We start from the raw sequence: 27648 nt of genomic DNA on the forward strand, positions 1-27648 counted from the left end.
GAAATAAATATATACAATCCAAACATACTGTATATCTACATATGTACATATACATATATGCATGTATAATTTCCTATAAAATAATAACTCTAAAGTTAAAATGCTCTTATTAAATAAGAGGTATTTAACCATTTGTGAAGAAAAAATATAATACTTAGTAAAGTGTATTTATAGTGTTGAATAGCAAACAATTCAATTATGCTCTTCATTCATGAATGCTGAACTTTATTACTTATTTAGCTGAGTTTGTTGCAGGCAGGGAGGAAGGAAGGAGGTTTCCATTTATACTTTTAAAAAATTATGAAAATCCCACAGTGGCTCATACCTGTTTTTCATTTGCTTGAGCAAAAGGCTGCATCAGTCAACAGTTGCTTAGTACATGTATTAACATGTAGCTCTAGCAAGGCAGTGGCTACCTCCAAATATTTTTTTTTTTTTACTTTTTAAAAAAGCAAACTGCAACTTATATTTCTCTCCTGTATTTCACAGAGCATGTCATGAAATGGCAGCATGTGCCTATAATCTTTGCTTCTTGGCACCTTTCATCTTATAATTGTGGTGATTTGAAATATGTAATCTTAGGGAAGTTTTTTAAAAAGATGGATTGTTGGAAATCAATAAGGTTAACAATTGGGCAATTTAATTGGAACTCTAATAAAATAAAAACTAAATGAAGCTCCAGTTTAATATTATCTGCCTTTTCCCTTTGGAAACATTTGGGGTTATGGTACTATTAATTTCTATCGTAATTTTTTTCTATTTTACTTCTTTTTGAAGATTTTCAGATGTTATTCTAGCAACGATTTTGGCAACTAAGTCTGACATGTGTGGTCAGAAATTTGAGCTGAAGATTGATAACGTGCGCTTTGTTGGTCACCCCACACTTCTGCAGCATGCCTTGGGACAGGTATGGTCAACAGCACAAAGGATCTTTAAAGATGGGGTTTAATGTAGCTATGTCACTCTTCTAGTTATTCAGAACATTCTAAAGCTGTCTGTGTGAATGGTAATGTAAACCCTCCACTTACAGATGACAAATTTAAAGTACACAGAAGTTAGATGACTTGACAAAGAACACCCAAAAAATAGAACTGAAACTTGAATCCAGGTCCCCTGACCTTTCAAGTCCAGTGTAATTGAGAAACCACACTTAAAAAAAACCAACAACTAATTTTATTACTATATATTGTTTTTACATCAGCTTCATTTCCTGATATCTCTTCCTTCTCCCTTTCCCAGAGAGGTATCTCTTATTAGAAAAAATTAAAAAGAAAAGGAAAAAAAACCAGTTCAGCAAAATTAACCAACACTATAGGCAGGTTCACAGTGTTCCACATTCTGTGTCCCCCATCTCTGGAAAGATGGGAAGGAGATGCATTCTCATATTTCTGAGGCTCTTTGATGATAATTTCACAGCATTCCATTTTGTTTTTTTTGTTGTTCTTCCCATTTTCATTGTTGTAGTCTTTGTTTACCTATTTCTGCTCACTTTATATCAGTTTCTGTGTCTTCCCATGCTTCTGTGCATTCTTCATAGTCATCATTTCCTACATCACAGTAATATTCCATTATATTCGTGCATCATAATATGATTAACCTGTCCTCAAACGATGGGCACTTAATTTGTTTCTAATTCTTTACTACCACAAAAAATGCTGCTATAAATATTTTAGTGTATTTTGGCTCTTTCTTTTTATCATTGCTCTCCTTGGAGTGAATTCCTAGCAGTGGGAGCACCAGGTCAAAGGGACCTTTTAAGGACATTTTAGTCTCTTTATCAGCAAGATTGTGCCGGTTCATTGCTTTAATAAAGTACAATAATAATATAGTACAGTATATACAGTATAGTACAATAATACAGTAATAATAAAGTACAATAATATTACAATAGTAAAGTACATTGCTTTAATAAAATACAATAGAGTATTGGTATGCCTGTCTTTCCACAGTCCTTCCAAAATTTGGTATTCTTTTATTTTGTTACATTTTCCTGTTTGTTGATTATGAGGTAGAACATCATTTGTTTTCATTATTAAGAGACCATACTCCTATAAGCAATGAATACAGTTTAAATAAATGTTACTTATTAAGAAAAAAATAACCCAACCTGCAAATTAAAAATCAGAACCCAATGTTCTAGAAATTAAAAATAAACCACATTTATTTTTGGCATAGAAAATTAGTATAGTTGTACACAGTCACACAGTTCATTGTTAATTCATTTCAACAGATATTTTTTATTTTTTTATTTAGTTTTCAACATTTACTTTTGTAAGATTTTGAGTTCCAAACTTTTTCCCCTCCCTCTCCTTCCCCCTTCCCAAGATGGCATGCAATCTGATATAGACTATACCTATTAAATATTAAACATATTTCCACATTAGTCATGTTGTGAAAGAAGAATCAGAACGAAAAGGAAAAACCATGAGAAAAAGAAAACAAAAAAAGAGAGAGACAGAGAAAATAGTATGCTTCAATCTGCATTCAGATTCCATAGTTCTTTCTCTGCATGTAGATAGCATTTTCCATCATGAGTCTTTTGGGATTGTCTTAGATCATTGTATTGCTGAGAAGAACTAAGTCTATCAAAGTTGGTCATTGCATAATGTTGCTGTTACTATATACAGTGTTCTTCTGGTTCTGCTCACTTCACTCAGCATCAGTTCATGTAATTTTTTCCAGGTTTTTCTGAAATCTGCCTGCTCATCATTTCTTATAGCACAATAGTATTCCATTACTTTCATATACCACAACTTGTTCAGCCATTCCCCAATTGATGGGCATCCCCTCAATTTCCAATTCTTTGTCACCACAAAAAGAACTGCTATAAATACTTTTGCACATATGGGTCCTTTTCCTTTCTTTATGATCTCTTTGGGATATAGACCTAGTAGTGCTATTGCTGGATCAAAGGGTATGAACAGTTTTGCAGCCCTTTGGATATAATTCCAAATTGCTCTCCAGAATGGTTGGATCAGTTCACAACTCCACCAACAATGTATTAGTGTTCCATTTTTCCCACATCTTCTCCAACATTTATCATTTTCCTTTTTTGTCATATTAGCTAGTCTGATAGGTGTGAGGTGGTACCTTAGATTAGCAGATAGTTATTAAGCATTGTTTACAAAGCACTTGTGTAAGGCCCTCAAGAAGTTAAAAATTTAACCTAGCAGAAGTCATTTAATAACTTCAATTTCTATCTCTGGGTATCATTTCCAGTTTGGTTATTTTAATCCTATCTTTCTTCTGCTCTGCTCTTATTTAAGAGTTATGTAAGTTGGGTAAAGTTTAAAGGGTCTGGGCATTTATTGGACTCAAAGTCAGGAAAGTTAGGGTCCAGTCCCAGTTTTGCCACTGATAATTGTGACTTTGTGACTTTGGGCAGGTCATTTCCCCTCTCTGGGCTCCAGTTTCCCTATTTATATGATGAGGGAGTTGGACTAGATGGAAGTTCTTAACCTGAGGCACTTGAACTTGTTTTTTATTATTTTTATCTATTTCAATATAGGTGGTTTTTGTTTAATGCATTTAAAAACATTTTTTCTGAGACTGGATCCATAGGTTTCAGGGCATGAAAATAGTTAAGCTCCTTAGACTGTGATCTTTAAGGGTCCTTCCAGCTCTTACATTCTGTGCTGCTCTGGTTAGCCACCTCCCATCAGAAAATGCGTAGGGATGAGTGAATGATCGCCAAATGTCACATTTCTTCGTCTGGTCAGAACTTTTTGCTGAAATTCTACCAAGAGAATGAGCGTCCTCTGATGGTTCAAAAAACTGAAGGGTGCGTTTTGTTTACAGTAGTCTTTTCTTAGCAAAAAGCTTCATTGCTTCTGTCTGGCAGTATGTGATAAAAAGCCTTCTATGGCCTTGCTAGAGCTCTTTTTCCACCTTGTGGTAACACTTGTTCATGAAAGTGACCATTTTATTTCATAGAAATTGACCATGCCTAGAATAAATCTGCTTGACAGATGCCAATCGGCTCTTCTAGCTCCTCAGGGTGCATGTTTAGTGACAAATGGTGGTTTAGTGACAAATGGTGGTTAATGGTCAAGAACAGCAGAGATAAAAGTTTGGAGTAAAGGTACAGGTTGAGGATGAGTTGTGGGAAAGTGGTAAAGTACCTGTTCAATGCAGGAAACATTTATCAAGTACCTGCTGTGTATAAGGTGCCTCTTTGTTGTCTTTTACTCAGTCATAGAACTAATAATGGCTTTATGAATAGTGCTTTATAATTATAATTATGTGGTACTTTATGAATTACAAAGTGCCTTATCTTATTTGATTCTCACAGTAACTGAAGTTGATAGTATAATATTATTCCCATGTAAATATTATTATTTCTATTTTACAGGTGAGAAATTGAAGGTTAGAGCAATATATTGTTGCCCAGGATCATTCAGCGAGAAAATCATAGACATGATTTGAATCCAAGTCTTATTATTCTAATGCCATTGGTTTTTCTGTTACACCATCCCTAATTTCCTGAAGGATTGTTTTGACCCTGTCCTTCATCCTTCTTCCTTTTTTCTACATTTGTGCACTATGGCTGATATACAGTGAGCTTTCAGTTATATGTGGCAAAAAGAACTGGGAATAACTGAGATAAGGAAAGTTAAAAATGATCCCATTTACATTTTTTTAAAAAGATCCATTTAATTCAGATTTTTTTGTCTCTATTTTTCTTGGTATAGTTTAAATTTTTTTAAAGATCCAGTCACCTCAGATTTTATTTATGTGTTTATTTTATCTTAGTACAGTTATTTCCCAACTAATAAATTTTATTTATGCCCTTTTTTTAAACATCAGAATCATTTCCTAGTCTCCCTCTACCCAATTGACTTATCCCTCGCTAAAATAAAAATTTATGTATAACCCAATCAGCAAAATTCCTCTGGTAGTAAATGAATTATTCTATACCTTCAAGCCACTTACTTCCAAAGAAGAGCCAAGTGTTTCCTTGTCTTTTCTCTGGGACCAAGATTGGCATTGCAGTTCATCTGGGTTTCACAACATTTTTGTTAATTTGGTTACATTATTGCAGTCACTGTATAGTTTGCTTAGTTCTTTTCTCCATTTTAGTTCACATTAGTCTTCTTGGGTTTCTCTGACTTTTTTCATATTTGTCATTTCTTACAGCACAATATTCCGTTACATTTAAATACCGTAGTTTGTTCATCCATTTCCCAGTCAGTGGATTTTCATATTGTTTCCAGTTTTGTGCTACCACCTAGTACTGCTAGTAATATTTTATTATATATAGGACCTTGTTGTTGTTAGTAACCTTTTTTGGATTTATGCCCTGTAGTGGGATGGCTGAATCAAAGCATATGAATTAAGTTTATTGGCTTTCTCTATTTAATTCCAAATCGTTTTGTAGAGTGGTTGGACCAATTCACAGTTCCACCAGCAGTGTATTGGTGTGACTGTTTCCCCATGGTTCCTCCAAAATCATTAATCATCGTTGTCAATTTAATGAGCAAGGTGAACCCTTAAGAGTTGTCTTAATTTGCATTTCTCTTATTAGTAATTTATTAGTCTGCAGTTGACCTTTTGAAAACTATTCCTACTCTTTAACTATTTCCTTAGGAGAATGGCTTTTAGTTTTACATATTTATATCAATGCTCTGTTCTATATCTGGGATAGGGACTGGACCTGCACTTTCACTGATACAGGTAACTCACAGGTGAGGAAACTCCCTCTACCAATGCAGGTTGCCGTCTTTCCTGCAACTTTATAGTCTTAGAGAGTTGCTTAAAGTGCTGAGAAGTTGTGACTGGTCTGAAGTCACCCAGCCTGTGTATGTTAGAAATGGGACTTGAACGCAGGGCTATCTGATTCCAAGGGCAGTTCTGTAGGCACTGATCTACTGCCTATTATGTTAGGGAAGATAGTGAATGTAAATAAGGTATTGACCTTGTCCTCTTGGAGTTTACAGCTGAGCTAGAGAACATAAGACATATGCATAGGAAACATAGATTGTTTAGTAAGTGCCTGGATTCAGCTTCGAATAGTATCTCAAATACTTACTAGCTGTATTATACTAGACAAGTCGCTTAATGGTTCCGTCCTCAGTTTGCTCATCTGTAAAATGAGGGGGCTGAAATCATTGACCTCTAAGGTCCCTTCCAGCTCCAATTCTATGATGCTTTGATACCAGACTTGTATTTGAGCAGAAGACTTATTTTAAAACCACCTCCATTCAGTAATTCTTTCTGATTATCCTCAGTATATGAGACATAAAATTCTAAATAAAGGTAACAGATTTTATTGAATTGGATTGTGTTTGCTGGATTTATCCACATTATTATGATGGTTGTAGTGGCCTGGATATGGCAGTGTGGTGTAGTGGAGAGAGCTGCGAGTTCTAGTCCCAGCGTGGTCACTAACCGGTTTTTTAGCCGTGTGTACAAGTCACTTACGGAATCTCTCAGGGCCTTAGTTTCCTCATATAAAAATGAAGGGTTGGACTAGAATCTAGTCACTAGATAATCTCAAAGGTCTGTTCTCATAATCTTCTGTGATTCCAAGTGTTTTTGAGAGGCACTGTGGTGAAGAGGCAGAAACCTAAATTAGGAGCATGAAGACTTAATCTTCTAGGCCTGACTTTACTACATTAGCCATTTGACCTTGGTCAGAGTCCTTACCCTCTCTGATCCTCAGTTTATTTATTTATAAGATTGAGATAATATCCTTCACAAGGATGAGATAATGCACAAAAAAGTGGCGTAGAAATGTAAACTGTTACACAAATATAAAGTGTGATAGAGGACTGAGCTATCGGGTGGGCTTGCTATTGTTGTTATAGGAGTAGTACATTTATAGTGTAATAATCAGTATTTTGAAAATCTCAATAGGAATACAAAACAGAATCACATTTATGATTATGATTATGTTGCATTCATTGTATCCCCAGAACAACCTCCAAAATCAGGGAGGTTCTGCTAGTATGGTAAAGTGGGTGTTGTGACCAGGCACAGTTCTATACCACCTCAAACCCATAATAGATTCACCAAACAAATATTGGTGGTAATGGATGGTCCAGTGACAGTCAGCAGGGCTGGTTCTAATGATCTCTCCTTAGCTCTTTTATTCTACTGCAGTCTTGACATTTTTCTTTTTCCATCGTGGCACATTTGTCATCAGATTATCTCCAGCTCTATCTTTTTTTATTGATCTCTGAAAGTGATTTCATTTGCTTACTAGACTTCTGTTTATTTCACAGGTATCTAAAACAGATCCATCTCCAAAAAGAGAAATGCCTACGATGATTCTGTTTAATGTGGTATTTGCATTAAGGGTAAGGTTGTCTTTGCAGATTTTCAAATTATCGCATGAAAATCATTGAGAGTGAGGGAATTTATGATTTCTTTCTCATTAAGGCTAAACTGAATGAGAGCTTAAAATGAGTGACTAAGGGAGGGTCTGAAGTCTCAGTCCTTAGGGACTAATGGACTGGACAACCTTGCCTTCTTGGTGTTTTAGGTGGGGCTGGACCAGATGATCTCTAATGGCTTTTTCTGGTTCTAAGGTTCTGTGATTAGTAGTTAAAGGAAGCTCCCATTCACATAAGATGCAATGTTTTACCCTTAGAAATCATACTATACTGCTGATCATAAATGAATAGGAAATGTGCAATTCTGTTTAATTTGATGCCCCTTCCAGCACCTGTGAGGTAGACAGTCAACCTTTACTGATAAGTTTCTCATTTCTGTAGCAGTTTAAAGTCTACAGACCACTTTCCTTACAACAATACTATGAGATTGATAGTATAAATGTTATCATGTCCATTTTACAGTTGAGGAAACTGAGTTAACAGGATTAATTGATTTGTCATGTAGCTAGCCAATGCATGTTACACACAGCTCACCTTCAAGCTCAGGCCTCCTGTCTCTAAGTCCAGTGCTCTTTCTATTAAAGCGTAGTATCATTACCTTCACTTTTTTACTCTCTGGCTTCTATCCATTCTCACTCTGTTGAAACTGGCCTTTTCAAGTTCTCTATTGTTCTTTTCTCAGGCTTCATCCTTCATGACTGTAACATTCTCTCCTTCTTGATACTCTCTCACTATTCTCTCAGTTCTCTTCCTGTCTGTCTACTACTGATGTTTTTGGTTGGTTCCTCATCCTTATTTGTCAGATGTGGTCGATTATGTTTGCACTACCCTCTTCATAAGATTTTTTGTGAGAAAAGCTCTTTGTAATCCTTAAAAGTGCTACAGAAATGTATTGTTGTTACTTGTATATTATTCAAAGGGAAAAATGAGAGGTACACTTTCTCCTGTGCAGGTTTACTAGCTATGGTATTTTTTCTAGATTCTTCCAAATATTAATTTTATTTTGAGGCTACTGGATTTATCTTTCAAGTTCTTATCTTCTCAGTTCCATAAACTAAAGAACAGATACTATTTGAGCTAATTCATATAAAATGGGGAAGAAAGTTGCTAAAATAGGGTTTAATTTTGGCAGTTACCCCAGCTGCATAGCAAATTATTGGTAAATAATGTCTGTTGCATGTTGAACTAGACCTAGTGGTCATGGAGTGCTCTGTAATGATGCCTTTTGGGGATGAATTGCTGTGCCTGTTTGTAATTCTTGACAATTTTCCTGTTGACTAATTTGTAATGTTTATTTCCTTTGAGATTTTGAAATGTCATAAACCCGATAGTTCTCTGTTTTTATAATTGAGTTGATGCTGTTTGGGAGCACTGATGTCCCTAAAGTTATATAAGAAAATAACTTCCTGTGAAGGAAGGAAATGGCTGGGTTCATTGTATTAATATTTGGTTAGAAGGATTTACTGTGCTTGGGGATTACATGTGGCCACTAGTGACAGATAAACAGTAGTGAACAACTGTTGTAGAGCAAAGAAGGCCCCAGATGTTACAATCAGCAGGATCCATCCTCCCTCTTCTCCCCCCGACACTCCCCAACCCTCAGTGACTCAGCAGGTACTCTTGGCCTTCAGAAAGCCGAAGTCATGGTTTGCTCATTTATCTGTTAACTCTAGAGCCTGATGGTCCTTTAAGCATCTCCACAAACATCTAACAGCTGCTGTCTCCACCCTGTCTGACCTGGGGCAGATGACCCACCCTAGCATGTACATGGCTGATAGTTTTCAGGTTTTCATGAGTGAAAGCAAATAGATTGTACTAATACCTCTTAGTACTGAGAGATACCTGTAATCCACCATTTAAAAGCAAAATATACACAGGGATTACACATGAGAAATAACAATGATATTAATAATAGTGGACATATATGTAGAGCTTTATGGTTTACCAAGCACTTTGTATAGATGATCTCATTTTATCTTCACAACACCTTGTGGTGTAGTACAAGCATCATTTCCTCCATTTTACAGATGAGAACACTGAGGCTCAGAAGTGAAGGGACTTACTCCAGGTCGCACATCTAGTAAGTAGCAGAGTTAGGACTTGGACCTAGCTCTTCAGAGTCTAAATCCAGGGCCCTTTCCACTATACCATAGCTGTTTCTCATGCCGCAGTGGGAAATGTGGTATAGTCCTAAACCATGTTGGCATATTATGTCTTGGTAAAATTGGGTTGAGCCAGGGTAAGGTCAGCTCTATTACATCTTTTAATGGAAAAAGCAAAATATTAAAAATTAACATTTAAGGAAAATTTCTATTCAGTTACACAATACATCCCTTTTATAACATATCCTCTCATTGTATGGATTCGTAGGTCAAATTATATCCTCCAATCATAACTACATAAAATAAAAACTGTAGCATAAGAAGTAATTAGGCCTCTTTCAGCATTTTTTTCTTTATGCCAGCATCATAAAGAGGCTGAATTGTAATTTTGTAATTATTTTCTATTGTATAGAGAGTTTCCCACACAGGCAGCTGTACATAGAAGCTTAGAGGTTAAAAGGGACCTTAGAGGCCATCATCTCCAACCCGTAATTGAAGCACAAATACTCTGTAATATCCCTCACAAATGATTAGCCAGCCTCCCTTTGAAGATTTCCAGTGATAGACAGTTCATGACTTCCCAAGGAAACCCGTTCCATTTTGAGGCAGCTCTAGTAGTTAGAAACTTCCTCCTTATATTGAGCTAGATCTGGCCCTGTGTAGCCCTTCCACTGCATCTAGTTCCTCCCTTCCTTATTCCTAGGTCAAAACAAAATAAATAGACCCTTTCCCACATGAGAACTCTTGGAATATTTGGAGGTCTCAGTCATGCTTCCCTTATGTCTGCTTTAGGATTAATATCGTACTTCTCCACAAATTCTTTCATATCATTTTGCATGAGTTTAAGTCCCCTCGCCAGCCAGGCTGCCCTCCTCTGTACGTGCTCCAGCTTGTCAATGTTTCTCATAATATAGTGCCTGGAACTGAGCACTAGACTCCAGTTAGGATGCAGCTTAAGGCAGCACACACTTACATATATGTTCCTATACATGTATGACACATACACATTACATTTATAGTTGTAATGTGTATACAGAATTCGCATTCAGTGACTTTTTTACCTTCCAGGCCAATGCGGATCCTTCTGTGATAAACTGCCTGCATAACCTGTCACGTCGAATTGCCATTGTGCTGCAGCATGAAGAGAGGCGCTGCCAGTACCTGACCAGAGAGGCCAAGCTGATCTTAGCCATTCAGGATGAAGTGTCTGCCATGTCTGACAGTGAGTGTGGGGCTCACTGCCCTTCCCAGTCCTAGCAGCCCTGATAGGAAATTCTTAAGTAGAAGACAAGTCTCAGGTAGAGGAGCAGGTCAGCTGTGTGTGATGGATTGGTTTTTAGTGGTTCAATTAAATATTCCCTAAAATGAGAGGCAATGTGGTATGGGGGGAAAATCACTAGACTTGGAGTTTAGACCTAGGTTGAAGTCTAAGCTTTGCCTCTTTCTAGCTGTGTGACCGTGGACAAGTCACATAATTTTTTTTGGACTCTAATTTCCTCTCTTTGATCTCTTAGGTCCCTTCTAACTGATATTCTATGAGTCTAAGTAGATTAAACCCTGACTGTGTTAGCACATTAATTCTGTTGATAATAGCAGGGAACTTTTTAACTTAAAGTTTTTTCTTATTTGGAGATCATTCAAATATTGGCTTGGGGCCATAAATATAATTTGCTATTCTTATAATAATTAACTCACATTTACATAATGGTTTGTATATACTTACCTCAGTCAGTCCTTATAATACACCTGTAGAGGAAGTTATTAATATAATTACTGTTACCCCATTTTATAGCTGAAGAAAATGAAGCTTAGAGACCTAAGGACTTGCCCCAAAGGTCCTATGACCCAGCAGTGGTGGAGACAGACCTCCAACACAGGCCTTTGACTCTAAGACCAGTATTCTTTCTGTCACCCCATGTTGCCTCTTAGTTGTACAACTTTCTTTTTCATGAAACTACCCAGTCATATAGGGCTCATCTTGAAGTGAAGGTGTGAATCTCTCAGGCTGTCAAGCTATAATGCTTGATGGTTCTCTCATGTTGGAGGAGAGTGACTAAAGAAAAGAACTTTGGTGGGAGGAGGGGAGGGGGATATTTGGAACTACTTCATTGCCATTAAATCTCTTAAGCCAGACCTTTTACTGTAGTTGCTTGAAAAGAAGACAGAATTCGAATCCAGAGTCAACGTGCCAGTGAGTCAAACCTTACATTAGAGCAAAACTCTTAATAAAGAAGATAAAGAAAACCTAACTGGTTTTTTTAAGGCATATTTACTAAGAGCAATGTTTTATAACATTATTCATTCCATAAACATTAAGCATCTTCCTTTGTGCATTGCATTGGGATTTCCAGATTTCTGGAGAAACATATAGAGACCAAAAAGAAGGAATCCCTGTCCTTGCTGAGTTTATGGTGTAATTAGGAGAGAGAAGACATATATATGGATAAACATGATACAGAATAGAAGATACTAAGTATATGAGAAGAGTTCAGAGAGTTATGAGATTAAAGGAAGGGAAAATCTTTCCTGTAATGGGTAGGACTGAGGACTGGGTGACCCCTGAGCTGAGCCTGGAAGTCTGGAGGGGTGTCCGCAAGCAGAGATGGAGAAGATGAGTCCCACGTGTCCTGAGAAGAAGCAGGACAGAAAAGCACACAGAGGAGATGGCTGTGAGGCCAAGTGCAAGCATCAGAGTGGAGTCAGTATGTGGAGGGCTTTGGTTGCTAGGCTAAGTGACTACGTGCCTGGAGCCTTATTGCTGTTTTGCGTGAAGATGTGGATCTTGGACATCTCAGACCAACTCGATCCAAACTGTCTCAAGGCCACATTTTGTGATCATAGATTTAGAGGTGGAAGGGGCCTTGGGGCTCCTCCAAGGCAACCCCTTTGTTTTCTCGATGAGGAAGTCTGGGACCCAGAGGAGTGAAGTGTCTTGCTCAGGATCACATAGTTTGTGAATGGCAGATGCAGGATCTGCATGCAAATCATCTAACTCCAGATAACAGTGCTTTCATGCTGATGCACACTGCCTTCACATATTTGGATCAGAGTAAATTTTCATAAAAAGAAGAGTTCAAAACTGGGACCAAGTCCCACATTTGTGTATCTGCTCCAGATTTAAAGTTTCTTTCGGTTTCTGCCTTCACCTAAGCTATAATCCTACCCGAAGGCACCTAGAAAGCCTAGGAAATGTGAAATATCAAATTATTATTTTATACTCTGTGAAATACTCCAGTGATTTCATTACTCATTTCCATTTATTTGAAAATTCCATTTGAGTTCTTTAATAATAATAGTTTATCTGTCTGTAGTTTTTTACACTTTAGCAAGTACTTTGTTCACATGAGTCAGGTAAGATAGTAACAGTGTTATTAAGCCTATTACAGATGAGGAAACTGAGGTTCATAGAGATGGACTGACTTGCCTGTAGTCATCTAGCTAGTATGAAGTTAAGCTTGGATTCGAACCCAAGTCTTCTGACTCCAATCCCAGTGCTCTTCTGCTGTTTATAAGATTTATAAATAAGATTTTTAAACCTCTCTCCCCAGCCTCCATATGCAAATAAATCATTCAAGCTAAAATCCATGTTTATATTCGGTATCTTAATAATGAAGGCCGTGGCATTACTTTTTTTTGCTTCATGTATCTACATAATTATACTTAGTCATAACATTAATGGAAAAAAAAAGTTGAGGCACCATTTTATTTGCTCTATTTCCCACCAACTTGGGATGCTCAGGTATATTTTGTTACAATGAGAGTGATAAGTCACTCCTCTTTCTAGGCTTCAGTTTCTTCCTTTAAATTTGAGGATCTTGAACTAGGTGATCTCGAAGGTTCTAAAGTAGTCGGTATGCTGCTGTCTCTTCTAGTGCTCACTTTCTGTGAAATCGTCTTTGTCATCTTCCATCAGGGGTATTGTTTTAAATGGACTGGACAGTACTGCTAAAGCCTCACTGCAGTACCTCACCTAGGTACCCCTGGCTATGCCAGTCTGCACAGCAGCCCTCTCTTTTCTGAAGGTCTCAAACCCTTTATCAAGAAAAAGTATCCAGGAAAGGTAGCAAAGTAGGTAGCTAGAAAGAAGCCAGATTGATTCCCTGCTGGCATGTGGGAGTCTGATTGACTGTAGTGTGCTTCCCCTGTTTTGTTTTATGTCATACGCCTTCTGGTGATTTGCCTCATTTATGTGGCATTGGTCAGCTACGGGGCTTAAACTGCATGTCTTCCATACAGAATACTCATAAATGTTGGTCAGATGTACTCTAATCTCTGTGTAACTCAGGGTTCAAAGTGATCACAGAGATCAGTAGAGAAGATTTCTTTTTTATTTTATTTTATTATTAAAAGAAATTGTTTTAAAAAGTCTTTTATTGTGGGACAATGGAAAGTGTCCTGGATTCGGAGTCAAAGAAACTTGGGTTTAATCCAGGCTCTGCCACTTCTTAATTTTGTGGCACAAGAGTGAATTACTTCATCTCTCTGGGCCTCTGTTTCAGTTTTCATCCATAAAGGAGGCCGTTGGAATAGAGAATAAATGCTTAGATCCCTTCCACTTCTAAAATCTGTAATCCCATGATCATAAATAAATGAGAGTTAAGGATACAAATATCAAAATTCTCTTTTAAAAGTATTCCTATTCTGGGGCAGCTAGGTGGCACAGTGGATAGAGTACTGGCCCTGGAGTCAGGAGGACCTGAGTTCAAATTCGGCCTCAGACCAAACACTTGACACTTACTAGCCATGTGACCCTCGGCAAGTCACTTAACCCCAGTTGCCTAAAAAAAAAAAAAGTATTCCTATTCTGTTTTTATAAAGATTGTTTTACCCTGAAAACTTTACTCATTTACTTGTTTTAATTGAAGGTCCACAGTCTCCATTTCATCACATTCTTCCCAAGTGTAAGTTGGCCAGAGACCTCAAGGAAGCTTATGACAGGTAAGCAATATTCCTCAACCAACTTGAAAAAAGCATAATTGAACTATTGTCTCTGCAAATTAGTCACCATTGTCTGTCTTGCTTGTTATTTGACCTTTTGTCGTCCTCATTTAAGTAGCTACCGTTGTATATGTCTCTGCTAGAGAGTCACTCTTCATCGTTATGCAATAACTAGTGATCTTGTAGAGACATGGTGTGGTGTTGGGCTCCATTGGTGCCGTTAAGCATGTTGCTTAACAAGTGCCACTTGACTAAATGGTAGAAAGAGTAGGAAGACCCAGATTCTAATTTTAGTTCTGCTACTGACCTGTAGTGTAGCCTTAAAGGATGCTTCCCCTCTTGTTGTGTTACTCTTCTGTGAAATGAAAGGTTTGGCTTAGGTATTCTATAAAATCCTTTCCAAATGTGCCACCATTCTACTGTGATTCTGACAGCATGGTACAATGGAAAAGGAGTCAGGAAACCTAGGTTCTAATCCTTGTTCTGCTCTTATGTAGTGATGTGACCTTAAGAATATAATTTAACCTCACTGGTCCTCAGTTTCCAATGCTATAAGATGAGACAGTTGTTCTTTTTTTTGTTTGTTTTTGTTTTGTTTTGTTTTTAGGCAGTTGAGGTTAAGTGACTTGCCTAGGGTCACACAGCTAGTAAGTGTCAAGTGTTTGGTCTGAGGCCGGATTTGAACTCAGGTCCTCCTGACTTCAGGGCCGGTGCTGTCTCCACTGCGCCACCTAGCTGCCCCCGAGACAGTTGTTCTAAATGACTTCTAAGGTCACTTTCAGCTCTGTTAATCCATGATTCTGTTTTAATTTAGTTGTCTCAGAAATTTCTCATGAATTTTGGAGGTAGATTAGAATAAGATTATGTTGTACTACTTTGTCATCAGCATATCCTCAGGAGGGCTAATCTTGGTAGCCAAGACTTTTCCTGCACAGCAGGATGCGTAAAATAGTCTTTTAGTTTTCCTTTCTGTTGTAAAGAGGTAATTAAGCTTTATGTGGATGGGGAAATATCTGTACAGTATTTTAAAGATATTAGAAGGAAGGTGTTCAATAAGTATTACTATTTGAATATAGAGTGTATGGAGGTCCTAGTGAAGCTGTCAGTGATTGTTGTATTCTTATTACAAATATTTGTGAAGAGATTTACAGTTTACAAACCCTTTCATATTTATTATCTAATTTGAGCATTGCAGTAACCCTGTGATGTAGTAGTAATGTTCCCATTTTGCAGATGAGAACTGTGAATTGAGATGAGGTCATCATTTCCTATGTTGAGATGCATTGAGGCCACCAGTACACACCCTGGACAGCAGCTGTGGTTTTCCCTGCTTCTGCCATTAGTTTCAGAGGGTGGGCCCACAGCAGCAGCTTTGAATGTCATTAGCAGGTGACCTCATAGTATCCTGGCAACCACAGCAGCTGATGAACTGGGCAACTGGAGCAAATAAACTCTAAGGTCACTGTTAGTTTAGTACCTGGGTGCAGATACAGGACCATAAAAGCACCAGTATGTATTGAGCTCTTCTTTGTTCTGCCAACCCTTACTTTAAAAAAAAATTTGTTGTTATCTTTTGTGTTTTATACCACAGTTATTTGCTGATATATCTTTCCACCATTATTACCTACCTCTTAGGAATATTGCCTTATAAGAAGAAAAAACAGTAATGCAAAACTGACTTACAACTAGCTTTGAGAGCATATACAGCATTCCCAGCCTGTGATCCCTCACCCCTCTACTGAGAGGAGTGAATTTATTTTATTTTCTGTTCTCCAGAACCAAGATTTGTCATTGAGGTTAATCTAAGTTCATTGAAATTAATAAGGTCATTACAATTAATCTGCCTTTTAATGTTGTTTTAGGCTTATAGTTGTTCATATTGTTTTCCAGGTTCTTTTCTGTGCATTAGTTCATAAACATATTCCTATGTTTCTCTGAATTCCTCATATTCATTGTGTCTTGCTGCCCAATATTCTGTTTCATCTATTTAATACAGTCTACTTAGCTACTCCCCAATTGATGGGCTTCCATTTTGCTTCATTTTTTTTTACTACAACAAAAAATGTGGCTATGGATATTTTGATATACATGGAGCCTTTGTTTATGTCATTGGCCTTATGGGATTTATGCCCAGGAGCATGTTGCCCAAACCAAAGGTTATGAACTAAAATTTTGTTGTTATACTTCTTGCACAATTCTACTAGCAGTGGGTTAATGTGCCTGACTTCCTCCAACACTGATTATTTCTTTTATTATTTTTGCCAAATTTAATAATAAACCAGAAAGGATTTATTAAGTGCTCACTTTGTTTCAGGCAGTAGGGATACAAAGACAAAATCAAAAAAATCCTTGTCCTTAAGAAACTTAAGGAGATGAAACCTCAGAGTAGATTAATTTGCATTTCTCTTATTAGTGACCTGGCACTTTTTACATAATTGTTGATATTTGTAGTTCTCCTGAAAACTATTTGTTCATATCCTTTGACCACTTATCTGCAGAGAAATGGCTCTTGGTCCTATGCATTAAGTCATTTCTCCATGTACCCCTTACTTTTTCTTATAGCTCTTGATCCTACGATCCTTTGGAAATAAAATAAATGCAGAAGGATTTCAGAGGAGGACTGATGACAGCTGGTATTTTTCTGATGCCTTCTGGGGAACATAGGGTGTTCCCTAAATACCTTATTCATCCTCATGTCTTCTCAGAGAGGGAAGGGACAGAGAGATATTATTATCTCTTGTTTACAGACAAGAGAAAACTAACTTGCTCCAAATCAAACAATAATGGTGGAGTCAGGAGAAGACCCTGGAGTGTCTGATTCCCCCCTAGTGCTGCAGGCACTTGACCTCTCCATGGGCCTCCTTGTTCCTGGAAGAAGTTCTAAGTGACCACTCTGTTGAACGTGGCGACCTGAAACAAAGGAGCTTTCTCCATCCTTGATGTGTTTGTTGATGTGGGAGATTAGTCTAATTAAACTGGATGAAACTCTCTATATACTTTGATTTCAGGTCCCACAGATGATTGTTATAATTGGAAGATTTTTGACCCCTCCTAGTAGGAATTGCTCCTGAACAGTGAGCTTCTGAAAAGCCGTTAGTGCAATTGAGCCTTTAGGACAGTTTGCATTTCATGTTTGATTCAGCTCAGTATTTGGTACAAACTAAGTGTTTGTCACCGGGGGAAGACTTGGAAGACCCTGGCCTCAAAGAACACAGAGAAAAATTGTAATAAATTAGAATATGATCAGTGCAGAGGAAGGATTTAGTGAAAACATGCTATGAGAGATTAGAAGAGAAATAGAAAACTTCCAGCAGTGGAGTGGAGACAGATCAGGGAGAGTTTCCCAGGGGAGGGGGCAGCTCAACTGAGCTGAAAGAAGGGAAAAATTCCAACACATGGAAGTTGTCTTTATTACTGGACCATTTGTGCTCCCAGGCCACAGCATAACATAGTAGAGATTTTCTTGCTTTGGAATTCTTTCCTTATTTATATAGTGCCTACTGTGTACCAGGTACTTTTGATCCTCACAATAATCCTGGAAGGTAAGTGTTATTATCACCCCCATTTTACAGATGAGGAAACTGAGGCATGCAGAGGTAAAGTGACTTGCCCAGGGTCACACAGCTAGGAAGTATCTGAGACCAGATTTGAACTCAGGTCCTGACTACAGGTCTGACATTCTATCCACTATGCCACCTAGCTGCCCCCTTTGCCTTCTTATCCCTAACATTCACAGGAATACCTGGAACATAGCAAGTGCTTAATAAATGCTTTTTACATGCATGCGTGTATTTATTCATTCATTCAGTGAGATCCTGCAAGCCTGGAGAGCCTTGGGAAGTGAGGAGGAAGGAAGGGGCAGCCAATGACTCTCAACAGGCAGAAGTGTGGGGTCATCTGGGTCTCACCAAGGGAGCACGTGTGGCAGAGGAGGGCTCTGCTCCCTCCCACCTTTGGGTCCTCAGGCCAGCCACTCTACTTCTCTCAGCCTTAGTTTACCTGCGGATCTATAATGCGCCTTCCAATTATAAGTCTATGCACCTCTAAAGCTGGGTTCTAATTAAAAATCAAGTTAACTAATAATTAAAAAGAAAGCCAGGTGACTTCCTGTTTTTTTCTGAGGAAGCGTGTCTCACGCCTAATTAATGGTGGAAAAATTAAAGTGATTAAGCCTCCTGGAGGATTCCTCTGTTGGGTCACAGTAAACATAACTGTGGTGTTGTGGAGGGCGTGGCCAAGATGGTGACCAAAGTTTAGAGTTTCTGGAGGGACCTCTGAGCACTTACAGTAGCACAGCTCCATCTAGTGGCGGCCTTCTTAAACTCACAGTCGAAAATTCGCTACCTGGGAAAAGCTAGCTAGCCTCATTGCAAACTGTTAAACCACGAATTTTAGGACCAAAGAATTTTAGAGCTGGAAGAGAACTTACCGACCATCTAGTCCAACTCCTTTATGTACAGAGAGGGAAACTGAGGCTCAGGAACAGTCTGTGATTTGCCTAGGTGTCACATAGGCAATTTGTAGCAGAGCCTAGATTTGAACATGGGTCTAAGGACTCCAAATCCATGGCTTGTTCCACTATGCAGTGATACCTTTTTTAATTTACCCAATTAAGGTAAAGGCCTCTGTGTCCCCAAAACTGCCTTTTTTCTGTGTTAGGGCTCTATCCTCAACAGTCTACTCCTGAATATGTAGTATCATCTATTATATGTCTATATACACATGTATTTTACATATAAAAACATTTGGATGAGTATATTTATGTGTGTTATCTTGAATAAACACATGCACACGTTTATATTCTCAGTGCTCAGTAAATGAAATTGAAAGCATAAAAGTTTTTGCTGTACGGACCCTAAACTACACCAACAATTTGATGACTATTTTGAAGCGCTAGTCTTGAGTTTCAGAGTTCCCTCGGGATCCCAGTACCAATCAAATCTAAGAGTTGTAAGGGAAGAACTGAGCTCAAACTGTTAATAAGGGACCATGATAATAATGAAGTTGTTTTGGGTATAGTTTCTATTGGGGATCTCTGGTAATTAGAAAGGTATATTACACCTGCTGTCTGGGTGTTGTGGGGCAGCTCACTTCAGCTTACTGGGCCTCTCCAGTTTCTTCAGCTGTGAGATGGAAGTGACTGGACTGGGTAAGCTCCCACACTTCTTCCTGTTCTGCATTCTGTTGTGATTCTCTTGTGTTCTCCCTGGGGTGGTGTAGAGGGTAAGGCAGAGGCTGCTGGATTAGGGAGGAAATGCTTGCTTCCTTTTGCCCCTGCTCCCCACTCTGGTGGTAAATATTCTTTGGGCATTGATTCTTTGAGGCCCTGTATTTCATTAGTACAACGGAGAAAGCCTGGTTTGCTTCTAACATGTAAAGAAGAGTCGAGTGTGGCATTGCGGGAGGAGCACCGGTCTCAGAGTCAGAAGACCTGGATTTGAGGTTGCCCTCTTAAACTTGGCTGGGTGAGGGGAAGCACGTCATCTTACAGCTTACATCCCTGAGCTTCAGCTCCCTCATGAGCACGAAAGGGATAATGATACTTACACTACCTACCTGCTTCCGGAATTGCTTCATTAACCTTTAAGTGCCATATAAATGTAAGTTATTATTGATTTCTGGATGAAGAATGATTGCTCCTTATCCATTTCCTCTTTGTTACTATTGCTTCATCACCTTGGGCCTTAGTGTCTTTGTGTTTCAATTGGGAATAATGATACAGATCCCAAGGCACTTGGGAAAACAATTTAGAAAGTCTCCAAGTTAATAAGCTTGGTAGATTCAGTAGATTTAAAATAAAAAGAGTTCTGCTCTCTACCTGAGCTAGCCAGTGGATGTTTTCAAATATCATTATGTACAGAGCCTTGGGTAACTTTATCTTGTGCTTTGGCATGCTGCCTTCAAACTTTTGATTGTCTAGATGGAAGGAGCTTGATTGCGAAGCAGTGAATGCCCCATTTCTCTGGTAGACGTTTAGTTGAATCTGATTGACTCCCTATCAGGGAATTATGGTTCAGGTAAGGGTTGATCTTACTGCAAATGGTCTCCAGGCTCCTCACAAATTCTGGATTTCTGTGACTTTATGACTTTGAATCTTCTTTAGACTATGGTCCATTCTTTAATCCTTGTAAAATCAGAGCCAAATATCCTTGAGCAGCAAATGCATATGTATTCAGAGAAACCTGGCTTTGCAAACATTATGTTCTAAGATGGCAAGGTAGAGGTAAAGAGGCAATCAGAAGGGAGAGAGGGAAGAGAAGAAGAAAATCATGTGCTTAGCCTTAGACCATGAGTTTGGTATTTTAAATTCCTAAACAAGTTCTGGCTTCATCTTAAAGAATGTAAATGTATGTATATGTTTATCTTTATATGTAAAACAGATTGGACAGCATAGTGTTGTGATGACCAGTGTTCTGGGCCTCACATCCAAGTGCAAAATCATCTGTTGAAGATCCTAAATTTCCCTGCAAACCATCCAGAGTCACTGCATTATGGGCCAAGGCTTTCAATATGCTTACATAGTTATTTGAAGGTTTGGATCAACTTCACGGGGGCCCTTCCTGCTTTTGGCATGCAGTTAACAGTTTTTTTCCTACAAAGCCACAAAGCCTTTTCAAACAATGCCATTAATACCAAAGTGAATGGAAAGAAAAACACTGTGGATCAAAACCATTTAGGTTATGAAGTCCTGCTCAGCTGAGTGGGTTATGGGCATTTAAATGACAGTTAAAAAAGTAAAAATTTCCTTCTTTCCTCTCCTTTCTCCTCTTCCTTGTGACCCCTTCAGTGTCAGGTTTTGCTGTTTACCTTGTTGCTATGAAGGATTTCAAGGACCTTCTCAGTAGCCAGAGGAGAGCTGAAAATTACATTCTTCCCATTCTTTTTATGGTCTGGAGCAACACTTTAATTGGTGTTTCAGCAGTGTTTTGGATGGAGTATAAAGCCTCCAGTTTCAAGGGTACATTCCTTTTTAGTGCAATATTTGTATGCCATTCTCTTCTAGTTCAAAATCTTTTTTGTGGAGGGGCAGCCACAGTGCAAATTACTTGGAAGAAATGACTAGAGTACATGGAAAAAGACAAATTAGACATTTAATAGCAACTAGGTAGAAAACTTTGATATATCCCTTCCCCTCAGAGGAACCTTAATGACGTTTGTGTAGGACCCTAGTTTACAAAGTTCTTTTCTCACAACTCCTTAGGGAGATAGGGTAGGACAAGTAATATGCCTATTTCACAGTTAAGGAAATAGCTTCTCTGAGGTGAAGTGACTTACTTAATGTCACTAGTAGGTGGTACAGGTGAGACTCAAACCCGGTTCTTCTAACCTCCTTCCATGCCCCATGTCCATGATGTCAAACCTCATTCTGTCCTTTAATTTTTATTTTATTTTTTCTTAATTACATGTAAACAAAATTTTTAACATTTGTTTTTTTAAAATTTTGAGTATCAAATTCTCTTTCTCCCTCCTTCCCTTCTCCCCTCTTTCATAAGGTAGACAATTTGATATAGCTTATACATGTGCAATCATGCAAAACATTTCCATATTAGCTATGTTGCAAAAGAAAATGCAGACCAAAAAACCAAGAATAATAAAGAAAGTAAAAAAAGTATGCTTCATTCTTTATTCCAATGCCATGAGTTCTTCTCTGGAAGTAGATAGCAATTTTCATCATAAGTCCTTTGGAATTTTCTTGGATCATTGCAGTGCTGAGAACAGCTTGGTCGTTCACAGTTGATCATTGTATAAATTGCTGTTACTGTATACAATATTCTCCTGATTCTGCTCATTTCACTTTGCATTAGTTCATGTAAGTCCTTCCCAAGTTTTTCTGAAAGCATCCTGCTCATCATTTCTTATAGCACAATAGCACCATCACAATCACATACCACAATTTATTCAGCTATTCCCCAATTGATGAGCATCACCTCAATTTCTAATTCTTTGCCACTACAAAAAGAGGTGTTATATTTTTGTACATATAGGTCCTTTTCCTTTTTTATCTCTTTGGGGTACAGACCTAGTAGTGGTTTTTCTGGGTCAAAGGTATGTACAGTTTTCTAGTCCTTTGGGCATAGTTCCAAATTGTTCTTCAGAATGGTCAAACCACTTCACAACTGCACCAACACTGCATGTGTCTCAATTTCCCCACATTCCCCCCCCCACATTTGTCATTTTCCTTTTCTGTCGTATTAGCCACTCTGATAGATGTGAGGTGGTACCTCAGAGTTTTAAATTTGCATTTCTGTAATCACTAGTGATTTAAAGCATTTTTTTATATGCCGATACATAGCTTTTGTTTCTTCTTTCTGCTAACTCAAGTCCATTATGTTCTTTCTATTACATCAGCTTGATTCCCAGATGATCACTTGTTTGCCTTTTTACATGTAATTGCTTGTGTATATGCTTTGTGATCCTTAGAGGAAAGGATAAGGATTCTTTGAAATACTTGTAGAATATGTTTGAAATGACAGGATACATATTTGATATTTCCTTGACTCCTAATTCTGGAATCTTCAGATGAGTATTTGAATTTTGTTTAAAATGACACATCTATAAATAGAATGGATTTCACCTTCTCCACTGAGGAATCTTTGCTCTAGTTTTTTGGTTTTTTTTTTTTTTTTTTTTTTACAAAACAGAAGACAAGGATGAAAGATGTCTGTGAGTATCTAGGTGGCATAACTGGACCTTAAGTCAGAAATACTCAACCTCCTGAGTTCAAATCCAGCCTCAGACACTTAGTAGCAATGTGACCTGGGCGAGTCACTTGACCCTGTTTGCCTCAGTTTCCTCATCTGTAAAATGAGCTGGAGGAGGGAATGGCAAACTACTCCAGTATCTTTGCCAAGAAAGTCACAGAAGGGGTCATGGAGAGTCAGACGTGGCTGAACAACTGGAACGGGAAAATAAGATGATAATAAAACATTGTTTAATTTTTCAGTTCTATACCATTGCCATAATAGCAGAAATAACAGCAGTTAAAATTGGACCACTTATATGATTCTCATTTAATAGGTTTCTTATTCTTACTTTGTTTATTTAAGAAGCTGAAACCATTTTTCAAAGTTTAGTATAAGATTCATAATCCTGGAATACCCCAAACCAAAGACAAGCAGAGCTCTGAAAGCTAAGGAGCAGCCTGCAGCATGACTTTATCAGCTCCAGACGTGTTTTATTAATACTCATTCCCTAATGAAGTCAAGATCAGTGCATTTAAATATAGGAACCAAGGGAGAAACCCATGGATTTCCCCATCATACTCTTGAACCTTGTTAAATCCTATTATTATACATTCATCCTCTGAAGGACTTTGTGAAAAAGAACAATAGTCTGATTCTCCTCCCAGACCCTTAGGCCCTATAGCAATAGCTCAGTTTTATTAATGCAGTCCTTTGGAAATATGAGTGTTAAGGCTAAATCTGTTCCTTCTCTCAGATCATAGTGATAGCTCACACTACCTCCACTTTTACTTTAGGTTATTGTGATCACTGGTGGTTGTTTTGCTTCTCTGGGGAAAAACATCAGGTTAAGTATCCCCATGAAAGAGATACTTTAAAAAGAAGAGACTGCCTAAAAATTGTGAGCTGATCTGACATAAATATCTAATTAAGATTTTCAAAATGTTCATGTGCAAAATGGCATGCCTTTGTTATCAGAGCACATTGGGGTGGAAAAGCTCTGTAGTATAGTGGAAAGTGCCCTGGATTTGGAGTCAGAAGGCTGCTTTTACTACTTCATAGCATTGCTTTGGCATGTTACTACATCAAGGTTCTATGATTTAGTTATTGCATATTTGCCTACACATCTTAGAAGATGATCTTTGTGAGTTTCTATGGCTGAAAAATTCATTCTTGTGTGGTCAATCTTTTTGTCTCTGAATTTAGCAACATTGGTCTTTGGACAGCAGATGTTCAGTCCCTAAATTCATACTTGAAGCCTTTCACTCTTAATGTGACCCAGCAGATATTGCATTCCATTGGTATGGTCTTTAACGCCCAGAATTAATTTCATGAAAGTCCTTTAATGGGAAAGTCATTAAACCTTTTTGAGTCCTTTATCCTCATCCGCGAAATGGGAATAATACTTGCATCACCAAAGTGGCAGAGTTGTGAGGAAAGTGCTTTGTCAACTACAAAATGCTATGGAAATATAAACTCTTATTTGTACTTTAATTGTAGGCAAGAGGTAAATATTGGCAAAAATGAGCCAACTAGAAAATAAAATTGTCATAGTAGAAATCAGCTTACGCAGTGAGGACCTTTCAGAAAGTAGGATTTGGGGATGCTTTTATTTCTCCTCCTGCTGGTATTTCAGAGAGACAATTTAGTGCAGTGGAAAGGGTACTTGATTTGAATTTATAGGACCTGGGTTGGAGTTGGGCCTCAGGTTCTCCATCTGTAGAATGTGGAACTAACCTAGATGAGGTTTCTTCTAGCTATTATCTAGTATCCCCTCCTAATTATGCAGCCCCTTTCTGAGAGGAAAGAGGTTGGTTTATTTTTACCTGTACTTTAGCTAACCGAAAGGTCTTTACCAACTTTGTTGATGTGAGTTGGTTAGAAGAAGCTCGGGGGACCGCTGGCATTGAAGGCAGAAAACATGGGTTTGGGATAAAAGATAATACAACAGCTGACCTTTATGTAGCCCTTTTGGTTTAAAAAGGATACTGCAGGGGCAGCCAGGTGGTGCAGTGGATAGAGCACTGGCCCTGGAATCAGGAGGACCTGAGTTCAAATCCAGCTTCAGACACATGATGCTCACTAGCTGTGTGACTGTAGGCAAGTCACTTAACCCCAATGGCTTAGCCAAAAAAAACAAAATAAAAAAAGGATACTGCATATGTTATCTCATTTGATCTTCATACTATTTCTATAACTAAAGTCATATGAATTATTATTTTTTAATAGATGAGGCAACTGGGGCTACAGGAAGTTGAGTGAGTGGACAAAGTCACACAAGCCAATAAATGGCGGTATTGGGACTTAAATAAACAGGGTGTTCCAAAAGTCATAGAGCAGTTTTAAGTTTTAATAGGGTTTCCAACTTCCGAACAGGTGTTCTTTCAACTACAGCATGCCGCTTTTCCATAGCATAGCTCATTTTTGATATGCTGGCTTTTCCTATCCATAATTAAGTGGTCCGACAGTGTGCCCCTGACTGGAAGGTCAGTGTCTTTGTGCAGCACTAGAACCCTAAGTAGCCTTTCTTCGATGACTCTCAGTTCTTCACAGGCATGATGCAAAAAGGTAGATTGTGTTACTTCCATATCATACCTTTCTTGTTCTCTGCTGACATTCAAGGGACCCATTTCACATTCATTGGCACTGCATTTCTTCAGATCTCTGGCTTTGGGAATAGACAAGGCAGTGATTGTGCTTGATCTCCAAGTGAAATGAAATAGGATCTAAAGGACACTCAGTCTTTGTTTTCCCAGATTTGGGCCTGAATACCTGAGCAGAACTGGAAATGTTTCTTAATATAACTTAATATAACTACTTAATATACCCACCAGCAGGACTCACATAATTTAGTCATAAGTCTAGTAATATATTTTAGAGATGTTGATATTGCAGAGAATGTAACATTTTTTTTATTTTTTATTTTTTTGCTTTTTTGGCTTGGCAGTGGTGTTAAATGACTTGCCCAGGGTCACATAGCTAGTGAGTATCTTGTGTCTGAGGCCAGATTTGAACTTTTCCTCCTGAATCCAGGGCCGGTGCTCTATCCACTGAGCCACCTAGCTGCCCCTGACTTTTCCATTTCTCCAAGGGATTTAGATAGAGAGGAACTATAAATACAGACACAGGTATAATTATTGTTGCTTAATTTAATGATTATGTACAAAGCATAAAACTTACTGGGTTTTATTGCTTTTTCTTAATTTTTCAAGTACAAGTATTTTTTTTTAATTACTGTTGGTATTACTCTTCCCACCCACTGGGCAAATTAAAAAAAACAAAACATGCAAACCCCAAAACCACACCCTTCAATACAGCAATACAGCAAAACAAATTCTTACATTAACCATATCTTTAAATTGTATTTCTCTTTCTGGATTTTAAGTTCATCCCTTCTCTGTCAGGAAGTGAATGACATGTTTCATCTTTCTTTTCGACTCATAGTTTATTGTTACTTTGGTCAGAGTTCTAAAGTTGTTTTTCTCTATAGTGTTATCATTGTACAAATTGTTCTCTAACTTATTTCACTCTACATCAGTTCACAAAGGTCTTCTCAGTTTCCTCTGAAATTGTCCATATAAAACTTATAGTTAAAGTTTTTTCCCAAGACCTTCCTTTAAATATATTCTACAAACAAATTATCTTTACTGATTATTCTATGGCAGAGGCATTAAGAATATCCTTTAAGAGTTTTTTTCATTTTATCCCATTTTTCAGTTAACAAGCATTTATCTCCCTTCCACACAACCTTGATTTAAAAGAAAAAAAAAAAAACAAAGCCCAAAAGAAAAATAAATATGTGTAGTCAAGCAAAATAAATTCCCACATTGTAGCCTAATGTCTGATTCTGTATTTTGAATCCATCAGCAGTCATTCAGGAGATGGATCCTATATTCATCGTCAGTGCTTCATTAGCAATATTCTTAAAAGAGCACTGTTCACTTTTTTTTTTTTAAGTTCTGAAGTCTCCCAACCTAGAAATATGCAGGAGACTTATTTGGAAAACAAATAAGCCATCTTGCAACAGTTAGTGCAAGGAACAGAGCTCAATGTAGGGAGTGGTTGTCAATCAATTATAACAAATATCCAAACCCAAACTGGTGTCAGAAAAGTCAACATGATTAAGAGCATAGTAGAAGGAAAATTACATGATATCAGCAGCGTCAAAGGCCGCATGAGGTAGGTTCATCTTAGTAATGATGCTGACTGCCTTTATTCTCTCGTTCTCTCTTTTTTTTCTACTCTTCTGCAGAGTTGAGGTGTAGTAGAGAGTACTAGGGAAGCTAAGTGCTGCAGTGGATTGGGTGCCAGGCCTGGAGTGTACCTGAGTTCAAATCCAGCCTCAGACATTTACTAGCTGTGTGACCCTAGGCATGTCACTGAACCCTGTTTGCCTCAGTTTCCTTATCTGTAAAATGAGCTGGAGAAGGAAATGGCAAACCACTCCAGTATCTCTGCCAAGAAACACCAAATGGAGTCACAAAGAGTCAGACATGACTGAACAACAAAAAGAAAGAAGAATTTGGAGACCTAGATTCCTATTTCACCTCTTCTGCTAGTTAGTCCACCAAAGTGGATGAGATGATTTCTAAG

At 38.0% G+C, this 27648-nt stretch overlaps 1 protein-coding gene across 3 annotated transcripts in view; it reads left to right on the forward strand.

Annotated features, from left to right (window-relative positions):
- Positions 1-27648, forward strand: part of LOC114043717 (GATOR complex protein NPRL3) — an 80700-nt gene that overhangs the window by 15645 nt on the left and 37407 nt on the right. For 2 of the 3 annotated variants that reach the window (XM_027862826.1, XM_027862827.1), the window contains 4 exons: positions 778-907; positions 7224-7298; positions 10505-10658; positions 14302-14374. In XM_027862826.1, coding sequence (XP_027718627.1) covers positions 778-907; positions 7224-7298; positions 10505-10658; positions 14302-14374 — 432 coding nt within the window. Of the gene's footprint in view, positions 1-777; positions 908-7223; positions 7299-9394; positions 9415-10504; positions 10659-14301; positions 14375-27648 lie in introns of those variants that run through there. The other variant, XM_027862828.1, reaches the window with a different exon arrangement.

Source organism: Vombatus ursinus, unplaced genomic scaffold (assembly GCF_900497805.2).
Source record: "Vombatus ursinus unplaced genomic scaffold, bare-nosed wombat genome assembly UNPS02014770.1, whole genome shotgun sequence".
NCBI classification, from domain to species: Eukaryota; Metazoa; Chordata; class Mammalia; order Diprotodontia; family Vombatidae; genus Vombatus; species Vombatus ursinus.